This window comes from Eublepharis macularius, chromosome 5, assembly GCF_028583425.1.
Source record: "Eublepharis macularius isolate TG4126 chromosome 5, MPM_Emac_v1.0, whole genome shotgun sequence".
NCBI lineage: Eukaryota > Metazoa > Chordata > Lepidosauria > Squamata > Eublepharidae > Eublepharis > Eublepharis macularius.
The window spans coordinates 60,123,131-60,147,298 of NC_072794.1; the positions used below are offsets into that span (position 1 = coordinate 60,123,131).

General features: G+C 43.1%; 1 protein-coding gene across 3 annotated transcripts in view; it reads left to right on the plus strand.

Moving 5' to 3' along the window:
- Positions 1–24,168, plus strand: part of LPAR3 (lysophosphatidic acid receptor 3) — a 52,056-nt gene that overhangs the window by 21,568 nt on the left and 6,320 nt on the right. For all 3 annotated transcript variants that reach the window (XM_054981680.1, XM_054981681.1, XM_054981682.1), the window contains exon 2: positions 1,257–2,013. In XM_054981680.1, coding sequence (XP_054837655.1) covers positions 1,278–2,013 — 736 coding nt within the window. In that variant the 5' untranslated portion in view covers positions 1,257–1,277. The remainder of the gene's footprint in view (positions 1–1,256; positions 2,014–24,168) is intronic.

The window sequence follows — 24,168 nt, forward strand, 5'->3', positions numbered from 1 at the left end:
GTATTGATGTTTGAGCTTTGAGAGCCAGCTAGCTCAGTGCTTTATAGTTTGGTCAGGGAACCCCTGGGGTCCATGAGCGTACTGCAGGGGGGCCACAAGGGTAGCCCATCAGTACATGTAGGCTCTGTAACAGGGCAAATAGCAGCCTTCAGTCTCTTTCATATTGGAAAAATGGCACCAGGGCGGGGAGGGATTCTTAAGGACCCTTTCTGTTGTGCTCTGCAGTTCCAATCCAAATCAGGCCCCATGCGCCTGAAAATCAGGAACGCCCAGCACACATCTGCTTGACAAGACCTAGCAGTGGAGCTGAGAATGGTGTATCATGTAGTTAGGCCATAATAGCATTGGTTGGGTGGGGGGGACGACAAAATTCCACCAGTTTTGATAAATGTCGTATGTTGGGCCCATAAACCTAATTAAAGCATTCCATGTTTGGGCGTTAGCAGAGTCTATCGTTTAGCAGAGGAAGCGTGATTATAGGTGGTTGTGAGCTGGTCCTGCTAGCTGGTGTGTGTAAAGGTAAAGGTAGTCCCTTGTGCAAGCACCAAGTCATTACTGACCCATGGGGGGATGTCGCATCACGATGTTTTCTTGGCAGACTTTTTGTTAAGGGGTGGTTTGCCATTGACTTCCCCAGTCATCTACACTTTGCCCCAAGGAAACTGGGTACTCTTTTTACCGACCTCGGAAGGATGGAAGGCTGAGTCAACCCTGAGCCGGCTACTTGAACCCAGCTTTTGCTAGGATAGAACTCAGGTTGTGAGCAGAGTTTCGGCTGCAGTACTGCAGCTTACCACTCTGTGCCACGAGGCTCCTTATTGGCTGGCATGTGTATAGAAGAGAAAATAACAAAGTATACACTTGCTTATACTTAGAAAGGAAATTAGAGTCCTTTATTGTAGGAACTCCATACTCTGATAGGAAAGGAGGAGGGACAGATCCTAACTGCCTATCTAGTCTGACATGGATGTTAGGACAAGTCCTGCATCCATGCTTCCAAGATGGAGGGAGCTGAGAGATGTTGCCTGGATCAATGCCAGGAAGAGAAGAAGTGAGAGGGAAGAAGCCGGGATGAGGAAATCCTGAAAATAGCAATCTACATATCAAAGGCTGGTCAGAGCAGTAAACAGAGTGCCCTGACCTCTCTATCTTTCTAACTCTTTGGTTAGTCCCCTTCTGAAACCTGAGGAAAGGGACAGCAGTGAATCCTCCTCTTCCAACAAGTTTTAACCTCCGTTTTCGTCTTTCTCTTCTAGGATGCAATACCCTACTCCAGGATGAATGAGTGCCACTATGATAAACGCATGGACTTTTTTTATAACAGGAGTAAGACACACACGGCAGATGAGTGGTCGGGGACAACTCTTGTCATTGTTTTATGCTTTGGGACTTTCTTCTGCCTCTTCATTTTCATCTCAAACTCACTGGTCATTGCTGCTGTGGTCAAAAACAAGAAGTTTCACTTCCCCTTCTACTATTTGCTAGCCAATCTAGCTGCTGCAGATTTCTTTGCTGGCATTGCTTATGTATTCTTGATGTTCAACACCGGTCCAGTGTCCAAAACATTAACTGTTAATCGGTGGTTTTTGCGCCAGGGACTTCTGGACACCAGCCTGACGGCTTCTCTGGCCAACTTACTAGTAATTGCTGTTGAGCGGCACATGTCCGTGGTGAGGATGAGTGTTCATAGTAACCTCACAAAGAAGAGAGTCACTTTTTTCATTTTGTTGATATGGGCTGTTGCTATTTTCATGGGTGCAGTGCCCACCCTGGGCTGGAACTGTCTCTGTGACATTCAAACGTGTTCTTCTTTGGCACCTATTTACAGCAGGAGCTACCTGATATTCTGGACAGTTTCCAACCTGGGGGTTTTCTTCATCATGGTGGTGGTGTATATAAGAATCTACATGTACGTCCAGAGGAAAACAAATGTTTTATCTCCTCACACTAGTGGATCCATGAGTCGCAGAAGGACTCCGATGAAGCTTATGAAGACTGTTATGGCTGTGTTAGGTAAGATACTTGCGGCATCATCAGGTTTGTTGAGAAGATTGGCATCTTGGCTCCACTTTCTATGAACTCATTTCATGGATTGTCCATTCTATTTGCCTTGCTGTCCTTAATGCAAGTAGGTCCTACTCACTCCTTTTATGATCCATAGTGGGATGGAAATACTTAACTCCATCCAGCAGAAAGATATCCCTGGCCTACTTGGACATAGTCATGCTTGTATGTCTTCAGTTCCTTTTTTATACTGCTACTGCCTATCTCATCTATGTTTAAGAGGTCAATGTAACTAGTGAGTTGATTTTAGCCCTTGATCACACTCTTGTTGTTGAGTGACACCAAATTTTAATGTCTTTGATCAAAAGCTGTTTGGATTGCTGATTGGGCATTTCAGCCTGAGATACACTCATATTCCTAACTTGATGTTATTGTAAAACTGGGAATGTGAGACGTAGCAATCTTCCCCAAATGCACTGTACTCTTCTGGTGGCTTGTACATTCTTTCTCATTGGGACTATACCATTCAGGATGAGGCTATGCCTGGCCCATGGGTCCCCACTTCCCACTCAACTCACTATGCTATGTGGACTGTTGCAGGATAGGAAGTAGTCATACCAGAAGCACTGACTCAGCATGTCAGAACTAGGAACAACTAGTTCGTTCGTTCATTCGTTCGTTCGTTAGTTTATACCTCGCCTCGCTCCCTAATGGGAACCCAAAATAGCTTACACCATTCTCCTCTCTCCTATTTTATCTTCACAACAACCCTGTGAGGTAGGTTAGGCTGAGAGTCTGTCACCAGCCCAAGGTCAACCAGTTAGCTTCCATGGCAGAGTGGGGAATCAGACCTGGTTTTTTCAGATCCTAGTCTGACATTCTAGCCACTACATCACACTGGAACCAGATCTCTGGTCTTTGGAAGTCTCTGGAGGCTCATGGGAGAAGGGAATGGTATGCAAATTCTGCAGCTACTTCAAGTTTTGTAAACTAGGATGAACTTTTAATGACAATAAGAAGAAAACAGAAAGCTGAGTTCCTTTCTGACCTCCTTAAAAAAAGCCATTTTAAAAACCAGTATCTCAGTGCTATAGCTATTAGTAGCCCTGTGATAGATGAGTGATTTTTCAGTGGTACATAGGGGTTCATTCCCACTCTTTCTGGAGCTCGTGGATCCTTCTCCTCTTAATCTTTTGTCCTTATTGCCTAATGTCTGATAATCTTCATTGTGGCTCTAGAGATCTCCATTCTGACCCACAATCTGGGGTATCTCTTTGGAAGAGTCACATCAGTGACAGTGTCTGATGTGCATTCCCATTTAATTTAGGAATCTTAAATGCAAGCTCCTTGCTAAGATTTGTTAGCTGTTGGACAACAGCTATTCAGAACACGTGGTGAGATGAGATGATCTATACGTTACATGTTTCCCTATTTATCATCAGACATTGAACAGACTGTTTTATAACTGCATCTATAACAGCCATTCTCTGAAGAGAGAACAAAAGAAAGTATTGCTGTGTCACAGGGGAGAAATTTCTGTCCTTATTATAATGTTCTGAGATAACAATATGGGGGATGCCTCTGTTTCTCCCAAAAGAGTTTACAAAATTAGAACACTTATCTTTCTTACACACATCCAAGGACACTCTTCAGTCTGGCTTCTAACTTGCTCTGGCAAGCCTTTGTTTTCTTGAAACAGTAATTCAAAGTAAAAACAATATACCAGCATTGGATCTAAATATCCATTGGCAGAGACAGTGCACTGAAAAGTAGGCTAGGTCTCCAGCATATATCTTTCCATTGTGAGACATGTTCATTGTTACACAGACCCAAGTCTATCAGAATTCTCATCCACCTGTAGTTGACTTTATTTAGCCCATGGAGAACTATACTTTGTTCTTTGGCTGTCTCTGTAATACAACAGTAAACAAATGCTGGGACTGATAGCACACCTGCCTGTAGCCAAAATGCAGCCTGTGTGGTATTTCTGTGGGGCCTGTGAACATTGTGTTGGAATGCTAAATATCTAAGTCCTCAGTTTTCAAAACTTTTTTTTAAGTTTTCATGTTCACAGTTCTAGTGAAAAGACAATATACAGTTTCAGTGAGGCTAAAATCTTAACAGAGAAATCCTCGGCAGAGTTACTCCAGCCTCAGCCCATTGATTGATTGTAAGTATCTTGAATTGCTTAAACACCAAACCAAAACAAGAATCTCAATGTATTTTTGAGCCTTTAAGCCCATTTCAGTTTTTGAAGAACTAACTTAAGACATTTTATGAGCAATAGGAGTAAGCCTTGGACTGTATAGGAGACACCTTAGTTGACAACGAGTTCCTACATGTCAGTCGCAGAGACCTGAATTATGAAAATGTGGACTGGAGTATCTTTACCAACTTTCCAAACCAAAGTTACAATACTATTGGAAGTAGGATTGCACTATGAGTCTACCTTATGTAAAGAAAGTCACTTCTCTTATATTCTAACACTTCTCCTTGCAAACTTTCTGATTAGAGTTGGGTAAATTGGGTTTTTTCATTAAAGAAAGGGTCTGGTTATGCACATAATGGCATTTATGGAGTCATTTTCAAGTGTGTTTCATTTATATTATTTAAATTGCTCTTCTAGAATCATAGAATCATAGAGTTGGAAGGTACCGCCGGGGTCATTTAGTCCAACACCCTGCACAATGCAGGAAATTCACAACTACCTGCCCCCGCCCCCCCCCCCACACACACACAGTGACCCTTGCTCCATACCCAGAAGATGGCAAAACATCATCAGGATCCCTAGCCAAACTGGCCTGGGGAAAATTGCTACCTGACCTCAAGGAGGCAATTGGCATTACCCTGGGAATGGAAGAACGGGCCACGAGAACTAAGCACTGATGTAACCCTTCCTGACCTCCATCTCATGATCTGCCTAGGTTCACATAATCAGCATTGTTTTCAGATGGCCATCTAGCCTCTGCTTAAAAACCTCCAAAGAAGGAGAGCTACCACCTCCCAAGGAAGCCTGTTCCACTGATAGACCACTCTAACTGTGAGGAAGTTCTTTCTAAAGTTTAGCCGAAAACTCTTTTGATTTAATTTCAGCCCATTGGTTCTGGTCCGACCTTCTGGTGCAACGAAAAACAACTCCACACCATCCTCTATATGGCAGCCCTTCAACTACTTGAAGATGGTTATCTTATCACCTCTCAGTCATCTCCTCTACAGGCTAGACATACCAAGCTCCTTCAACCTTTCGTCTTGGGACTTGGTCTCCAGACCCCTCATCATTTTCATTGCCCTCCTCTGGACACATTCCAGCTTGTCTACATCCTTCTTAAATTGTGGTGCCCAAAACTGAACACCATACTCTAGGTGAGGTCTAACCAGAAGAGAGTAGAGCGATACCATCACTTTGCATGATCTGGACACTATGCTTCTGTTGATACAGCCCAAAATCGCATTTGCCTTGTTAGCTGCCACATCACACTGCTGATTCATGTTCAGTGTATACTGAACATGGTATACTAAGACCCCTAGATCCTTTTCACACATACTTCTACCAAGACAAGTCTCCCCCATCTTATAATTATGCATTTGATTTTTCCTTCCTAAATGCAGAACTTTGCATTTATCTCTGTTGAAATTCATTTTATTGGTTTTAGCCCAGTTTTCCAGCCTGTCAAGATCATCCTGTATCCTGACTCTGTCTTCAACCGTATTTGCTACCCCTCCCAATTTAGTATCATGTGCAAATTTAATAAGCATTCCCTCTATTCCTCCATCCAAATCATTTATAAAAATGTTGAACAGAACAAGTCCCAGGACCAATCCCTGAGGCACTCCACTTGTCACTCTTCTCCAAGAGGATGAGGAACCATTAACAAGCACTCTTTGGGATTCGGTTTCGTTTTCGCGGCCATGTCGGACGCTCTTCTTGGCAGGTCCAGGAAGAAGCGGCCGAGCCGCCTGGCCGGGCGGCTGATCTGCAAAGGTTAGCCCCCAGACTCTCAGGCAGGGAGTCTGAGTCCGGGGCGCGGCGGGAAGAGCCCTCTGACAGATCGAGGCAGGGGGTAAATTGCCCGTTTGTCCCTATGGAGGCCGGCAGACGAGCGCGGCACCTAGTGTGCTGCCGGGCCATGGAAAACGGCAAGGAACAGGATTAGGCGAAAGCCTGCAAGTAAGCGAATCCCTTCTGTTACTACAAGCGTATGTGAGGAGTGGTGGGGTCTGAAGGTCAGAAGACTTGGATTTTTCCCCCCTCGTAGAGTCTCGGAAGATTGGCGGTTCCCCCCCCCCTAAAATGGCAGCGAAAAAGCAGAGTCCTGCTCTTGGCAAGTCAGTTACGGCTGCCTTGCAGAGGGGCGAGACGCTTGAGGAACTGGTTAAAAGAGCGGTTATGGAAGCCATAAAACCCTTTGTTGACAAGCTGAATGAAACAGATCAAAGGGTGGGCTTAATTGAAAGCGATGTGAAAGCCATTAAAGAAGCAGCGGGGGGGCAGAGAAGTCTGCCCGGGAAAGTGCGTCACTTATGAGAGCAACGAACAGGGAGCTGAAGCTGGTGGAAAACCAGCTGATCGGACTGCAAGTGGAGCGAACACAGACCATTTTGCGTCTCCAGAACGTTAAAGAGGAGGAAAACGAGGATTTGTGGGATCTTGCCTCGGAACTTTTAGCGACACCTGCGAGGGCAACTAAAGAAGAAGTGAAAAGCGCCATTTTGGGAGTCCGTCGGGCATCTTCAAAATATGCAATGAAGCGGCAGCTGCCTCGTGAGATTGTTATTGAGTTTTCATCTAGGAGGGTCCGGGACAGTATCCTATATAACTCTTACAATGTGGAGTTGGACTTTCTGGGAAATAAAGTCAAGATATTGAAGGACGTTCCATTTTTAGTTTGGAAGAGAAGATTTAAGTACAAGAAGTTGGCAGCTCTTTTGAGGGAATGTGACATAAAGTATAAATGGCTACTCCCGGAAGGAATCGGGTTTACTTATAAAGATCAAGCTTACAAGATTAATTCGGAAGATCAGCTAAGGGATTTTGTGGAAAAAAATCCAGAATTTGGACCAGACACCAAGCAAAAAGAAGAGGATCCGAAGCCTGAAGGGAGGGGGGAGGCAATGAGCGCTGCGGCGGTAGCTGCTCAGAGAGGACTGCGTCCGAGGCCCAGGAGAGGGAAAAAGATTTAACTTGAACTGTAATTTGTAATTTGTATGATCAACCACTCCGTCACTACTTTATTAAGCTATTTTCTTATTATGGTAGTATGAAGGGAAAGCATTGAAGTGTAGCGTTTAGTGTTTGTAGGCTACCTTCCCTTTTTTCCCACCCTCCCTTCCCCTTCTCTTTTTTCTCCCTTCTTTTCCTTCCCTTGTGCTATTGTAGTCTTTTGTAGTTACTGTTATTGTAGTTTTGTATGTTAGATATTGAAAAATAAAAAACTTAAAAAAAAAAACAAGAACTCTTTGGGTGCGATCAGACAACCAGTTACAGATCCACCTTACAGTAATAGGATCCAAACAACGTTTTACCAACTTGTTGACAAGGATATTATGTGGGGCCTTATCAATAAATAGTCTACCTTTGTCACTGAGTCCCAAGGCAGCTTATACAATGCAAGTCAATATAATCAAAGCTAGAGCATTCAATGAAAAAAGTACAATGTGATCTACCTCTAGGACAGGTTTCAAATATCTGAAAATAAGCAAAAATCCAAACACAGAGATGAAACATTTCTGAAACGAAGCATGAGTAATTAAACATGACCTCTTTAACGATACAGAAACTACCTAGTAGGAGCATATCTACATCACCAGACAGTACCCAGTAGTATAGTCTACAGTCCCTGTCCCTTACCAAGATATGTCTCTGAGGCATTTCTGTTATGGCACAGTTGTATTACCTGAATAAAAAAAACGCCCTCCTGAATAATTTAGTTTTATATATTTTGTGGACAGCCAGGAAAGTGGGAGCTTTCCTGATCTCAGGTAGGCCATTCCATATGGTAGGGGCTGCCACAGAGGAAGTATATGTATGAGCAGCTATTGATTTTGCCCAGTTGCCACGTGGTATCAGCAGAATGCCCTGTTCAGATGAGCGAAGCTGCTGTGGTGGGGAATAGGGAGGCAGTTGCACAGATTTGAAGGGCCAAGGCAATGTGATAGCTTTGTATGTGATAGCCATAGCCTTGAATTGAACCCAATAACTGATCGGAAGCCAATGGACTGACTGCAGAATGGAAGTAGTTAGCTCTGCCTAGCTCCTGAAAGTAAATAAGCTGCAGTGTTCTGCAGCAGCTGGAGACTCTGAGTTGACTTTGAGGGGAGACCTGTGTAGAATGCATTAAAGTAGTCTAGTCTCAATGTTACTGTGGCATGAATTCAGGTTGCCACATTAGCCATGTCAAGGTAGGAGACCATCTTCCAGGCTAGTCTGAGTTGGGGGGGAAAGCCTTCTTTGCAGCTGCATCAACTTGCTTCTCTAGCAGCAGTGCTGGATCCAATATAACCCTTAGGCTCTTAACTGAGTTAGTCAAGGTCAACTGAACCCCACCAAAGATGGGAACAGCAATGTCCTTCAAGATCTCTATCTTTTCAACGAGCATCACTTCTGTCTTGTCTGAGTTCAGTTTCAGTTTGTTTGCTTTCAGCCATTTGACTGCAGATACGTTCTACGGTCATGCTCTTTTTTAGGGGAGGGAATTAGATTCAGGAAGGATAGGTCTATCAATGACTGTTTCCCCATCCAGAGGCAGTGGACCTCTGAATAGCAGTGCTAAGGTGCAATATTAAGGGAAGACCTTGGCCTCTATGCTCTGCTTGTTGACCCTTTCAGGTGAAACAGGATGCTTGACCAGATGGACCACTGGTCTGATCAAGTAATTACCTATCATGTTCTTACATAGGTGCAACTAAGAATGACCCTTTAGCACAGTGTTAGAACAGACATTTTACGTGCATCATTTTCCATAGAATTGCCAATGAAAGAATATTAGGGCTGAATGTTCTGTGGATGACCTTGAATCAGTCATAGCTATTCAGCTTAACCTATCACAAGGTGGTTATGATAATATAGGGAAGGGTGAAATGGTGGGATAAAGATATAATAAATAAAACCTCTGCCTGTGACCTTAGAGAGATACTTTAGGCCATTGTGGACCAGACTGAGTTAGGTGGACCATATGGTCTTACTCAGTATAAGGAGAAATTACCCTTGTATGGAGGTAATATGATCCGTTAGGTAAAGCAAGATCGCTTCATGTATTCTGAGAGGTCAGAAGAACCCAACTCTTGCTTTTCACACCCGTAGGTGTCTTTACATTTCCTCTTCTTATTGCCTTAACCTGTTAAGACATGTTGGGATATGCGCTGTAGGATTCTGGAACCAGCACAGTCCTGTCAAAAGGGATGCTAATTATTTACTGGTGAACAAGGCAAATTCTAACATCTAGACTGGATTTAAACCATGATTCTTTAAGGTTTAACAGCGGAACTCATTTTCAATGATTGGGACACTGAAGTAAAAAGCAGAGTGGCTTTCCCTTCATTGCTGAGTCAACTGCAACCGATTGCTACACCTCTGGCACTGAAGAGAAGGACTTTCAGATCAGAGAGCATGATTTCCAGGCTTGTTTTTAAGGAATCTGAGTAGGAGTTTATATTGATAGCTTTTTACTATGTATACTATGGAAATACCCGTCATGACAGTATGAGGGGCCTTATATTTTAAGGGACCTGAGGGGAGGTGCCCAGAATCACTGAGTGCTTATGAAGTTCTGGTCAATGGAGCATAAGTAGCCCAATGTGATGGGTGTGGGCAGATTTACTCCCTGGCAATATTGTCCCTCATATGCAGTGTGTTATTTCTCAACATGAGTGAATTCAACAGATGATTCCCACCCACCCCCGGGATCAATGTGTGAGAAAGGTGTTGAATTACAAGTGTAGACATGTTGGGAATATTGTGATAGGTATGGTTGCCAACTTCCTGTAGAAAAATGTCATGTCCTTTAATAGTGGCTATCAATAGTGGGGAATGATGTAAGTCACTTTGGGTCCTCATTAGGGCAAAAGATGGGGTATAAGTACAGCAAATAAAGGGACAGGGTGTTTCCTCCATGGCTGTTGGGGTGGGGGATGCTTCAGTCCTGATTCTATAAACTTGGTTTCAACTAAGGGCTGTTGGTTTTATTGCTTCATTTTTAAAATACCTGACCAGGAGCGCATGTAGAATGAATAGCTGATAAGCATGGCCTTACTCAGAAAAAACAATAATTGCAAATGCCTCTGGATAAAGGCTCAATGCATGTATTTGCACCATTTCACTGCCACTGTGTGGGAAAAGGATTGCTTGGTGCTGTGAACTGCTTGTAAAATGATGCATTGCTGTGGCTTCAGGAAGCTTATACTGAAATTCATGGTAACATTTTCAATGATTTGGCAGAGCCCCAGAAGGTTTTAATTAGCAATAAGTTATAACCTGTTAATTTGCTCGGGTCAGTGGTTCTTTTCTTCACTGGTCAGACGTCATCCCAATTTCTTTTCAGATGTTTGTGATTCCTTTCTCTATTATGTTTGGAGATTAAAATCTAGCTATGTGTTTTTAAGTAGCTGTCTCCACTCTCTGAATTTACGCAGTTTGGAGTTAAAAAGTCATTGGACACATTGTTTCTCTTTCATTTATGGTGCTACAATGCCTGCCATTTATTCTGAACACTCCCCCCCCCGCCCATAGTCACCCATTTTTTTGTGGTGGGTTGCCATGTTCTGCTTGCACAAGTATTTATTTATTTAATTTAAAACATTTTATGATGCCTTTCTACCCAGCTTAGGGGATCCCCAAGGTGGTATATAATCACAAACATTAAAACAAGTTTTTAAAATACATAGTATAAAAACAATTAAAAACAACAATTAAACAGACCAAATACACGTTAAAACACATACACAGGAAGTAGGGTCAGTGAGGGAATGACAGATGAAACAGACATGTCTTCATCACTAGCAGAAGACAATGATAGAGGAGGACAGACTGATCTCCTCTGGAAGGGAATTCCATATTTCCTTCCTAGTTTCCTAAAGGAGAGAAAAGGAATAACTTCACACATTAGTCATCTTATATATTAATAGCCAAGTGAGCCTGATCTATGGATACTTAAATTTGGAGATTGGACCTATGAACGGACAAGATTTTCCTATACCCATGAAAATGCCCCAGGTTTTCAGGTGTGTGTACTTGTGCACACACGTGCACATACACGCTCACACATTGAGGGTGTGTGTGTTAAAAAAACCAAAATGGTAAAAGGAGCACCTGCAGCTTTAACCAGATGCTCTCAGTGGCTGTTGCTTGGGAACCATAACACTTTGGCCAATATGCCAGGCTTGGTTTCTGTAAGGAAAAGGCAGAGGGAGGGGCAATACCATTCCAGGCATATTTTGGCTTTTGAGGGTGGACCACTGGGCTACTTGATGCCACATGACTGGCATGACTCACCCAGTCCTGGCTGCTTGCTACTGTCCAACAGCATTCCTCCCCTCAAGCCACTGTAGTGTAGTGGTTAGTTTCAGAGTAGGATGTGGGAGACTCAAGTTTGAATCACCACTGGATGACTTTGATCCAGTCAGAGCCATTCAGCCTAACCTGTAGGCATCCTAGTCTTGAAGCTTGGCTCTCTGACTGCTGTCCAATGGACTTTTCAACTGTCACTTGTCCAACATTCCGCCAAGTTGCCTACATTTCCCATCAAAACTTGAGGGAAGCTGACAAGTGTCCAATCTGTGCCTTTTGTCACTTGTGGTTCTGCTCTTAGGGTGGATATGAGATAATATGGAAGCAAGGAGAATGAGGTAAGCTGGTTTGGATCCCCATTGTGGAGGAAGGCAGTATATAAATGACGTAAATTAAAAAAGACAACCTTCCAGATATTTCACCAGTGGAAAATGATAGTGTCTCTGAACTCTTCACAAAATGACAGGAATTTTCCTGTATACATATCCAACAGAGGCCCGCATATGTAGTATATAAAGATGGTATTAATGGAATGGACAGTTGCACTTGAAACTACAGGTGAGAAATTACATTTTTCCAAAGTTCCCCTATATTAATAACTCCCTGGAGGTTTAAAAAAAACTACCACAACATGCAAAGGGTTCAGTTAGATAATTTCTTCTCAATTTTATAGCTTTTTTATTTGTAAGGAGTGTTAAATAGGGCAGTAAGGTTGCCAGCTGTCCCAGAGGAAAAAACTATCCTGTCCTTTTGATGAATATGTGGAAATGTGTAGTTGAAGATTTTCACAGAATGGAGCTAAATAACATCACCTGATCATTGCTGTAGATCAAACTGCAGATCAAACTGATATTAAAGGAATAGCTAGAGGGACAGTTTAAAAGATAACAACCCTATAGGCAAGTTTTAAAATGTGAATGTTTTACCAACAAATTGAAATGGTACGAAGTATTCTGTCACCTCCAGAAACGATCACTTTGTTTTGCTGCACATGCAGACCAGACCGGTAAGTGGTTGGTTAATATTGATAATGGTAGAGAGAATTTATTTACAATTATTCTGTCTTCCATTGACCTATATAACCAATCCCAGTGTTGTTGTTTTAGCATTGGACAGATACTGCTCAAAGGAGGGGTAGAGTTGATGTTCATACAGCTAGGGTTGCTAGCCTCCAGGTGAGGCCAGGAGATCTCCCAGAATTATAACTGATCTCCAGACTATAGAGATCAGTTTCCTGAAGAAAATGGCTGCTTTGGAAGGTGGACTGTATGGCATTGTACCCTACTGATATCCCTAAGCTTAAAACCCCGTCTACCCCCAAATCTCCAGGAATTTCCTAACCCAGAGTTGGCAACCATACATAGAGCCCCTCTTAGTTCCCCTTCATTTTGTTCTCCCTGTTTCTGCCTCTCCCACTCCATTTCCTTTAAAGTACAGGGAATGGATTCCCACCAAGAAGAGTGTTGCACAGTTTGCACAAAAATGTCAAACTTGAGGGAATTCTTGGCTTAGTCATTTTTTGGGACTTACGAGTTCCTATTTTCACCAACTTTCTGATCATAGTAATAGTATATTTACAAGTGAGGGGACCCACAAGGACTTACGAGGGGGGTGTCACGTATTTCCTTTCCCCCACCATGTTCTGGCTTCCCATAGCCTCTCCTCCTTTTCCTGCTCCCTTTTCTCCTTCCCACCATATTTGTCTACCTCTGTCTTCACCTTTCACCTTCCACCCAGGCAGCTTCTCCTCTATGGCCCAGTTGCATTATGCCGGCTGAGCCAGGCCCAGTTGCATAGTGGGGAACCTGTTTCCCTATATACCTTTCCCCACACTATTTCCTCTTTCCCTCCTGGCTGCCACCATATGTTCACCTTTCTCTATGTCCTCTCTTTCAAACTCTTAAACAACTATCTTTTATCGGCCCCCCATTTTCATCTTTATTTATTTACTTCATTTATATACTTTCTTTTTCCACAGTGGACACCCAAAGCAGCTTACATCATTCTCCTTGTTGCCATATTATCCTCCCAACAACCCTGAGAGATAAGTTAGGCTGAGAGTGTCTGTCAGACTGGATCAAAGTCACCCAGTGAGGTTCCACAGCAGAGTGGTGATTTGAACCCAGGTCTTCAAGATCCTACTCTGAAACACTAACCACTACACTACACTAGTTTTTGTTTGGGGGGGGGGCTGCTGTTGAACAGTAGCAAGCAGCTAGGCGTGGGTGAATCATGCATGTCATGTGGTATCCATGCGTCTAGTGGTGCTGAAGAACCTGGCCCAAATGAGTCCTCCCTCAAAGGCCAAAACAGGCCTGGAAAAGGGCTTTGCCCCCTCCTAATTGCCTTTTCCTGACATAAACCATGCCTGGAATAGTCACCTGTTATTTGATTGCCTAGCAACAGCCACTGAGGATGTCTGGTTTAAAGCTCTTCTAATCATGCTTGGGGGAAGGTGTTAATCCCTCTTTCTTTTTTTTTTGGTTAAAGATTTCAGATTTTTCTGCAAATCTGGGGCATTTTTCAGGTGTATAGGAAGATCTTGGAACCCACGAATTACACTACAAGGTGTACAAATTAATATCTCTATACTCAGTGCATTCAAATTTGATATATATACACAGTGAATTCAATAAATACATAATAAGAACTATGCAGTTTTCAGTCCAATTGTTCATACAAACACATTATGCACGCAAACACAGTCCTTCCGTTGAACAGTCCAGTAACTTTGTGAGGAATATATCTCAGACCCCGATAATCTCAAAATTAATTCCAAAAGCTCAATGGCTGATGTGGCAGAAGGTCAGAAGGCAGAATGTGGCAGAATATGACAACCCAAGAACGTTTATTGCTAAGAGGTTTATGTAATGATGAATCCATTGTAATAAAACCAGCTGACAAAGGGGGTGGGATTGTCGTTTTTAATGTGTCTGATTATGTACAGGAAATAAACAGACAGCTAGCAGATACGACGTCCTATAAACCCATAGACCACAATCCATTAAAAGATATTAGTCGGGTTATCAAGATAGTTCTGGATGAAGCCTTGGGCTTAAATGAAATTTCACAACAATTACATCAGAGTCTAATAAAAATTAATCCACACACACCCGTATTTTATTGTCTACCAAAAATACACAAAGGGGTTTCCCCTCCCCAGGCAGACCAATAGTGTCCGGCAGGAACTCTGTCTTGGAACCATTGGCTATTTGCTTGGATCATATTCTGCAGCCATTTGTTACCAATTTGACCACTTATATAAGGGATACAACTACCTTTATTATGTTCATTGAGAATCTCCGCATTCCTTCTGACGCCTACCTTCTGACGCTTGATGTTCAGTCTTTGTATACGTCTATACCGCACCATGAGGCAAGGAGGGTGGTCGAAAATGTATTAAGGTCTAGAACATCTGACACCCCACCCACCCCTTTTTTGTTAAATCTACTGGATATTGTACTTGAAAGAAATTATTTTCGCTTTCAAGAGCAGTTTTACTATCAAGTAAAGGGAGTGGCGATGGGGTGCCCTGCGGCTCCTTCCATTGCCAATTTATTCATGGGTGATTTTGAAGATAAATTTCTACTGAATCGTGATAACAATCCGTTCTTCGACCAGATAATAACTTTGAAAAGATTTATTGACGACCTTTTTCTCGTGTTTAAAGGGGCCGCTGCTGTTGAAGAGTTTATTAATTGGTTAAATAGTATAGATTCCAACATCCAGTTCACTGCGCAGGGCAACGATAACAGTGTTCCATTTTTAGATGTTATCATGTATAAAATAACAGAAAATAAATTGGGCGTCATGCCTTATCCCAAGCCCACTGATCGGTTGGCATATTTAAATTACAGTTCATTTCATAGACCACAGTTAAAGCGTAATATTCCTTATGGCCAGTTTTTGCGCCTTAAGTGCAATTCATCTCAAGATGGGGACTTTGAGAGGGAAGCGAAGAGGTTGAGCGAAGCGTTCATTACCCGAGGTTACCCAAGCCAGATAGTTAGGCATGCCTTGAATAGAGCAGACGCAGTCCCCCGTGAGTCCCTTTTGAAATTGACCAATGATAGGGAAACTGGAAGATCGGGGATTACGTGGGCTCTTGACTATTCTCAACACTCGGGAGGCATAGTGAACATTATTAAAAAGAATTGGCATATTTTAAATGATGTGCCTGGCTGTGATATACCTTTAAAAATCGGTTATAGGCGCACAAATAATCTAAGGGACCTCTTGGTCCATTCTGATTATACGAGGAAAGAAACACAGCAGAGTTTACCAAGAGGACACGTTGCATGCGGTCACTGCAACATCTGTGACTTGTGTGTGCCTATTACATCATTTGCTCACCCAGCAACTAAACGACCATTGTACCCTAAAAGTTACTCGACATGCTCTTCGGCAAATGTGGTCTATATTATAAAATGTGCGTGTGCTTTAATTTACGTAGGTAGCACCACACGGCCGATCAGGGTGCGTATACAGGAACATCTTTCGAAAATTAGAACCAAAAATATGACAGCACCATTGGTTGAGCATTTTTGCAATTGCCATGACAGTGAACGGGAATTAAGTTATTCTGTACTGGAAATTATAAAACCCAGTAATAGCAATAAGATTGACTTATTAAGGGCAGAAGCCCAATGGATACACAGGATGGACAGTTTATTTCCTAATGGTCTTAATAGCGAAATTAATTGGGCAGCTTTTCTTTAAGGCTTAACAGAATTAATATCCACCTTAATGTATTTAAGGAATAAGGCTCCAACAGGGCGCCTTGAGCACTATCATATGCAATTAGTAGGAGGTACAGTCCTGAGATTATTGGAAACATGAATTAGATTATGTGAGTATATTTTCTTAATGTAATTGTGTAACGTCACATTATTGAAGAATATGATGTATTGTGGCTTTTGACACTTGTGTTATTGCAGTGGATATTTTGGCTGAATGCAATACTGGCTGTGAAGAAGAATTGCCGAAACAAGCAAAGTAAGAAGCTGGTAGGCTCGTTGCCAACCTCCCAGCCAATCTCCTGGTCAATCTTGTGGTGATTTCCAGCTGTTTGAGCCATTGTGCCTTGGACGAATGTGTGTCAGTAGGAAGCAGTGAAATATCTGCCTTCTGACCTTCTGCCACATCAGCCATTGAGCTTTTGGAATTAATTTTGAGATTATCGGGGTCTGAGATATATTCCTCACAAAGTTACTGGACTGTTCAACGGAAGGACTGTGTTTGCGTGTATAATGTGTTTGTATGAACAATTGGACTGAAAACTGCATAGTTCTTATTATGTATTTATTGAATTCACTGTGTATATATATCAAATTTGAATGCACTGAGTATAGAGATATTAATTTGTACACCTTGTAGTGTAATTCTTGGGTTCCAAGGTTTCATTTGGTTTTTGTTTTGGGTGGAACCCTCCCGCTTTTTCTGGTTGTATAGGAAGATCTGTCTTGTCCATTCATGGCTCCAGTCTCCAGATTTAAGTATCCTGAGATCAGGGCCACTTGGCTATTATTATATAAGAAGTTATATGAATACCATGCATAGATCTCAGGCATACATCCAAAATTGTCAAGATTGCTTGCTGTAGCTGGGCAGCCCCTGGTAGTGGATCTCTGGGTGTTATTTAAAGGTGTTTTTGTCTCACACTTTAGCACACATATATTTATTGTTACGTCCCAGCACAAATATCTGGTAGGATAGAAACAAGAGCCTACATCTTCTCCAAAGGAAATGGGACTAGAGGCTGAGTAAAGTTCAAAAGGAAACAGCAGGATTATTAAACAGACAGGATTGGTATATAGGTAGGCATGGAAAGTAAAGCTGAGGTAAACTTTGAATGTAGAACCGAATACTTCACAAACATTAGGTACAATAATCTTCTTAAAGCTTAATTTCAGTAGTCACCGGTCTTAAAAGTGAGAGGTTGGTAGTTTCAGACTTAGGTTACCTTAAGGTTTCTTCATAGATTTTATTTTACAGCTTAGGTGTTCTGACTTCAACACAACACTCTTTTCCCATTACACCAGACCTAGGGTCCTTCTCAAAGCCAAAACCTCCTTTTTAGACGTGGCAGGAATTATTCTTCTCCAAAAGATGTAACCCTGATCACTTGGCTTCTTTCATTACCCACTTCTTCTGCCAACAACACCTGCCTCCCCATTTCTATCTTGTCTGTGTAAATTAGTGCTGGCTTTCACACTAAAGTACTTTAAATTAAAGGTGGGTTTTTTGGGCAAATTTTTTTTTATTTCCACATTTTGAATTCCAGATTTATACATAATATTTTTAAGGCATACTTGTAACTTTTTTCTCTTTTTTTAAATTAAATTTTTATTTTAATAGAAAGTTTAAAATCCCATTAAAGGAAAAAAGAGCAAGAAAATATATAAAAGAAGAAAAAAAGAAAAAAGAAAAGAAACAAAATAAGTAAAGAAGAGAAGAAAAACTAATACATATAATGTATTAGAAACTTAAAATGTATTAGAAACATATAATGTATTAGAAACTTATTTTGTTTCTTTTCTTTTTTCAGTTTTCTCTGTGGCATGTATAGCATCATTATAAACAATATTCTGTAGTCTTATTGTTACATAAACCTCTTTAAACCTAAAGCTGTCCCAGTTAGGGCAAACTTATTCTTTTCCCTCACACAGAGGGTTATTAGTCTGTCCCTCCTTGTCATAATCCAAACTTCAACTCCTTTTACAGTTCTGTCAGCACCAATTGTTACCTTCTCAGTGGCCAACCACAGAGAGGGGGGAGCAGCCTGTCAATCATTCTCCCTTCGGGCAGTTTGTTAACCCTTTTCCTTCCACACTCTGGGTGCTGCACAATTCTTTTTTTTTATTTTAAATTTTTATTATTATAACAATTTATAACTTACAGAGCATTGCGAAACATTACTTAATTTCAATCAGTTCTTAATAGAAATATGTCCTTATCTATGCAAATAGTTATTAAACTACATTTAAACATAAAAATACATAGTGTGTATATATAATAATTATAATCTCAACTTTAAAAAAAATAAAATATATTTACCATAATCCCCACATTTCCATATCAATGACTTCTTGATATGGTAATTTCGTTAGTAACAAATCATTTTTAGATAAAAAGTCTAAGAAAAGTTCCTATTTAGCATAAAAATTAGAGGTACCTGCAGGGTTGGTTTGTAAATACAATTTTTCAGTTATTTTTTCCATTAGGAGGAAAGCCCAAATTTTATTGTACCATGTGTTAATTGTAGGTATTGTTTTTGATTTCCAGTATAGTGCTAGTGAGGTTTTGGCAACAAAAAAGAATGTTGTTATTAGATCCTTTCTAATAGATGGTATGTTTTGGTCTTTCCAAATATTGAGGGAAATAATTTCCGGCTTTTAGAGGTATCTTACATGACATTATTAGCTCTATCTGGCTTAAAATTTTGTTCCAGTACTCTGTTACATATTGGCATTTCCACCAGCAGTGCTGCACAATTCTAAGGCCTGAATCAGCAGCACCCCTGCCCATGCAGCAACATAAAAGCGGCGCTACTTCACCACTCCCTATGGACTTTTGCAGGAAAGCCACGCTGGCGCCAGAGCTCAGCAAGGTGAGGCACGGCCACACCAAGAGCACCCACCCACAGGTCCCCTGACAACCTCACCCACACTAGCCAATGGCTGCATTGCTCCCCTGCGAGGGGCGCAGCCAATGGGGTGGCCATGATTCCCGCTGACCACCAACAGCCCCCCTGGTCAGGGGGCAGGCATCCTTGCTGGGGAGGGGGGGCAGAGGTAACACTGAAGGTGCGGATCCTCTCACCCATCCAACCCCCATTTCCAGTGAGGGCAAGGCCAGTGGCTGCAGCTCCACACGCCTGCAAATTCTGCCACTGCCGCGAGAAACAGGTTCCCCCTCTCTGAAAAGTGGGACCAGAAAGTTGGCAGGACCCGGCGAGGGTCACACTCACAGCCTGTAGCACTTTGGATCAGCCCCCAGGTTTCAGAGAAGCAGGTGGGGGGGGTCTTCAATGAGTGACAGGAATGCCCATGGGAAACTACACGAGAAGCCAGAAGGCCATTGGAGGTGATGGGAGTGAAAGCGCCCACAAACTTGCCACGGCACCATTTGAACACATCACTGCATCACAAAGATGCAAGAACTCGGGTTGGACCACGAGATCCATGCTCTGGGCCTGGGTTGATGTCCCCCCCCCAGAGTGGACTGACAGCCTGTGGGAGCAGAGAAACTGCTCCGGGGATCGTTGTCCAGCCCCTCCCCACACCAGATTTCCCAAGTCCATCTCTGCCTCCGCAAACAGCAAAAAGAAGGGTGGTCCATCTTCCTGGAGGAGGAGCCCCGGAGATCCCAAGATGTTGCTCCACATCCCCCACTTCTCAGCAGCAAACTCCTTCCGCCTGCATGCAGCTCTGTCCGTCAGAGAATGAAAGCCCTCTGTGGTGCCCCCCCGCCCCGCCAGACATTCATGGGCTACACTTCGATTCCCACCCCACTGCCTGAAGTTATGTTGAAGGAGGAAGGGGGCAGGGAAGCTGGACGGGGCTCCAAGGCACCACTTGACACCTGCTCCCTCTGGCAGCAGAGCCCACCCCATCCATCCCTGCCCCGAGCCAGGAAATATTTGCGGGGATGTGTGAAAAAACATCCCGACTGGGAGTTGCGGGGGGTGGGTGGGTGGGCTACTGTCATCATCAGGAAGCAAGCAAACAGGTAGTTTGTTTTTCAACACATTTTATTAAACTGGAAAAGGTAAAGCGGTTCTCGGGACATATTTCTTGCCAATGTCCCTCGGCTGGAAAGGAAGCAAAGGCAGTTTGCACAGCAGTCAGAGCCACAAAATCCATCCCCCGTCCTGTCCTCACAGGGGTGAGGATGAGATGTGGGCTGCGATGGGAAACTGCTCCCTGGGCTGGACCTGAATGACACTCGAGAAGGAACACCAGGGACTGGAATAACCATGCTCCTTGGTCTCCCTGATGAGTTGCAACCTGCCTGCAAGGGAAAGAGACACATGTGGCAAGAGACCCAGCCCTGTCCGAGCCCCAGCCCAGTCTGTTACGTTCTGGGAGGGTATCCATATGTGAGAGCGGCTGTGGCAGCTCCAGTATCACAGGTCCAGCCCACAACCAGATGATGCATGACCCTCTGATGAGAAAGTGCTGTGCGTCGGAATGGTCTTATCCTGTCAGGAAGTCAAGGGGCTGAGCGCCTTCTGTCAATAGGGAGTTATGAACACCCTGTCAACCCGACCTGCAGCTGAGGGAGTCTAAACAGAGCCCCCAAATGGTAGACATCACTCCTCCAAATGGCTGTGTCAAGAGCAGTTTTTTGGGCAACTATCTCTGTGGCAGGCAGCTTCTGCCACCAAGTCCCCCACTGGCGAGCCTCACCTGTAGCCACCACCCCAACTCCTTACCTGTCAGTGCTCCCTTGCCCCTTCCGGAGCTGGGACTCCAGAGTAAGATAACCTGCAAGGGGACTTGGGTGGTTGTTAGTCAGACATTCTGGACTTCACTCTTCTTCCCTTGAGTGAGTGCAAAGTGCTACCAATTTTCTGCTAAGTCCCCCCAGTGCACTCATGACCTGCCACTGTGTGTACCCATTCTCCTGCCTTGTGCACAAAGTCCCCACAGCAGAGCCTCCAACCGCCACACACTTACCTGAGTTCATGAGCGGCACAGCTGGAGGTTATGTATGGTGCATGGACAGCCAATTGGGTGTGGGGAGGGGGGCTCATCCACCCCAGAAGCACATGTGGACTGGTCCCTGTGGTAGTTGCAATCCTATGCCCTGTTCAGGCCACATGGGTGGGGCCAGGCACCAGGAGGATAGCCCAAGTTTTCCCGTTCAGTGGGTGCCTATAAGCTATGCTTCCTTTTTTCATGGTGTAACTTTCCACCACTGCAGGGGGTGTTCCCAGGCTTGGAGTGGCTTTGGAAGACAACTAACTCGCAGCTCACAACCCGCCCCCTCCACCACTGGCGCGAGACCTTGCACCGCGCTTATGCCTCTGCCTGGCCACCAAGTGTGCCCAGCGGTGGTAACCTGTCTACAGTAGTGCACCTCGGGTGGCTGCTGGCATAGAGAGGGAGGTTACGCCCACATAAGTACCATTTATGCCTGCTCAAGCCTTAGTTCTCTCCCTGTGCGCTTTTCATATCTCCCCTTAGGATTGCACAGTTAGTGAACTTTTCATTTAAAAACCCATTCCATCACACATGTCTATTGAAATGTCTTTGTACTGGACTGGACTGGTTCACACGATATAATCCACCTTGAGTCTCAGTGAGAAAGGTGGACTATGAATAATAATAAATAAATAAAGGTTAATTCCTGATTCGATAATCTTATAGCTTTTTCTTCTGCTTCTCTTGCATTATGCAACATACCAAAGGAGGAGTGGTATGTGATAGTCCTAAAAAGAATGCTACAAGCTTCACTTTAGGATAACAGTTTTCATTTAGAAAATGTGGCTTCTCTTTAGGTCTTCTCACCCACCCAGAAGAGTAGAAGGCCTCCAGACTGGCCCTAAGCAACTGGCTCAGGCATATGTCATCCTTGTCTATCCAAGTCAACTCCACTTCAGCAAGGAACGCAATCTCTCAAGCTGTAAAGTAGCAACTATTGCAGTTTTTTATCAATAACACCACACTTGTGGAAACTAGTAGAATAGCCACCTGAGTGGTCTTCATATACCATTTATTGCATTGGCTAATAGCAACCTTGATAGACAGGTCCTACATTAGTTCAGCTAAAATTGGTCAGTCATTTCCTCCTGACATAGGAGTAACTGCTGTTGGACATCCTGCTAAGATGCCCCTCCCCCTTGAAGCAAGAATGGGACCTTGGATTCAGTTGACTGAACGGATGGGGTTTTAAAGGGTGTGTATGTAGAAACACACTATTATAAAGCAGCACTATGTTTGCGCCAATTTTTTTAAAGAGTAGGCAGGAAATCATGATGGTAGCATGACAACAGTGCAGGGAGGATGCAGACCCTTATCTCAGTGCTCTGTGTAGTTGTTTATTTCAAAGGATGATGAATGGCATACCATTATGAACTGAAGTGTTGAAAGGTTCCTCAGTATATCTATAGGTGACGTGTATAGGTGCAGTCTATATACATTGTGTAGTTGTTAGAGCATCTGATGACTAGGATCTAGGAAAACCAGGTTCTTATCACTGTTCTGCCATGGAAGCTCTCTTGGTGACCGTGGGCCAGCCACCATCTCTCAGCTTAAACTACCGAACAGGGCTCACAATTGCTATGCTGCCTGGCACCCAAATAGAGTCCCTAAGGTGGCAGTTAGCACTGGCAACTCTTTTTTTAGAATAAAAAAACTAATTTCAGGAGATCTTCTAGTCCCACCTGGAGGCTCATTACCCTAATTGTCAGCAAGGTCTGGCATTGAGAAAATGAAAAACAAATTCACGCTACACATTAGTAACTTAGGGAATTCACTACTGTGAATGGATCTTATTGAACTGATCTTATTGAGCTGAATCTTACTGAATTCAGTGTATTGATTTCACTATTGGAAATGATCTCTAGATTTCAAAAAGCACTTAATAGAGTTTTCAGATGTGAATGTGTCCCTTCAGCCATCACAGCTAAATAGGAACCTTTATGTACTAAGCTATATACTTTTATGCAAGGTGCCTGGGTTGAACAGGGGACAGCCATTGTGCGGGGCTTGTGAGTTTCCAGGCATCTGGTTGGTTGCTGTTGGAAACAGAAGGATGTTCTAAAGGCCTCATTGTTTACAGACCCCTCTTTCAGCAGCATCCTGACTAAAATGCAAACTAAACTTTGAAAAAGGATCTGACATTCCAGGCAAGTCAGTACATGATTTTCAGTTTGCTAAGCTGAAGAGTGTTTGGTAATCGGCCCTAACATGCTTATATTTGAACCGAAATGTAACTCCTAAAAAAAGAAGAGACTGTTTTCAAATATAGCTTAAAGTGATAGTTTGATGTGGTACATGTGATTCGGATGGCTGTTTAGAAAGTTATGAGACTACACTTGCTGGAATGTGGAATACAGAAGCTAGTTATTGGTTCTGGTGGAAAAGAATGTACAGGAACATTTAAAATGTGGATCTTTTTTGTGTGTAAATAGAAGTGATGTAGGTTACAGGAAAGTGATTTGTCAAAGCACAGATTGAACAGTTCTATGAATACAGCTCACCTTGTGTTTAACCTGTCATGTCCATGTCTCAAACAGCCTTTTCAACCTTCAGCTTTTTATATTACAAATATATAACTAATACAAATATCAATACACGTGGTGGTGGTGGAAAGTGTCATCAAGTTGCAGCCGAGTTGTGGTGATCCTGCAGGGTTTTCAAGGCAAGAGACGTTCAAAGGTAGTTTGCAATCGGTTACCTCTGCGTAATGACCTTGGACATCCTTGGTAGTTTCCGAGATCTGACGAGATCAGGCTAGCTTGGGCTATCCAGGTCAGGGCCAGATATCAATATGCATAAATATAAATAATGGATGGCATAACTATTCCGATCATATCTAAATATTGTGTGTGTGTCTGTGTGTGTGGCGACCCTATCAATTAATGACATCCAAAATGTCCTGTCATTAACTGCCTTACTCGGATCTTGCAAAGTAAAGGCTGTGGCTTGCTTCCT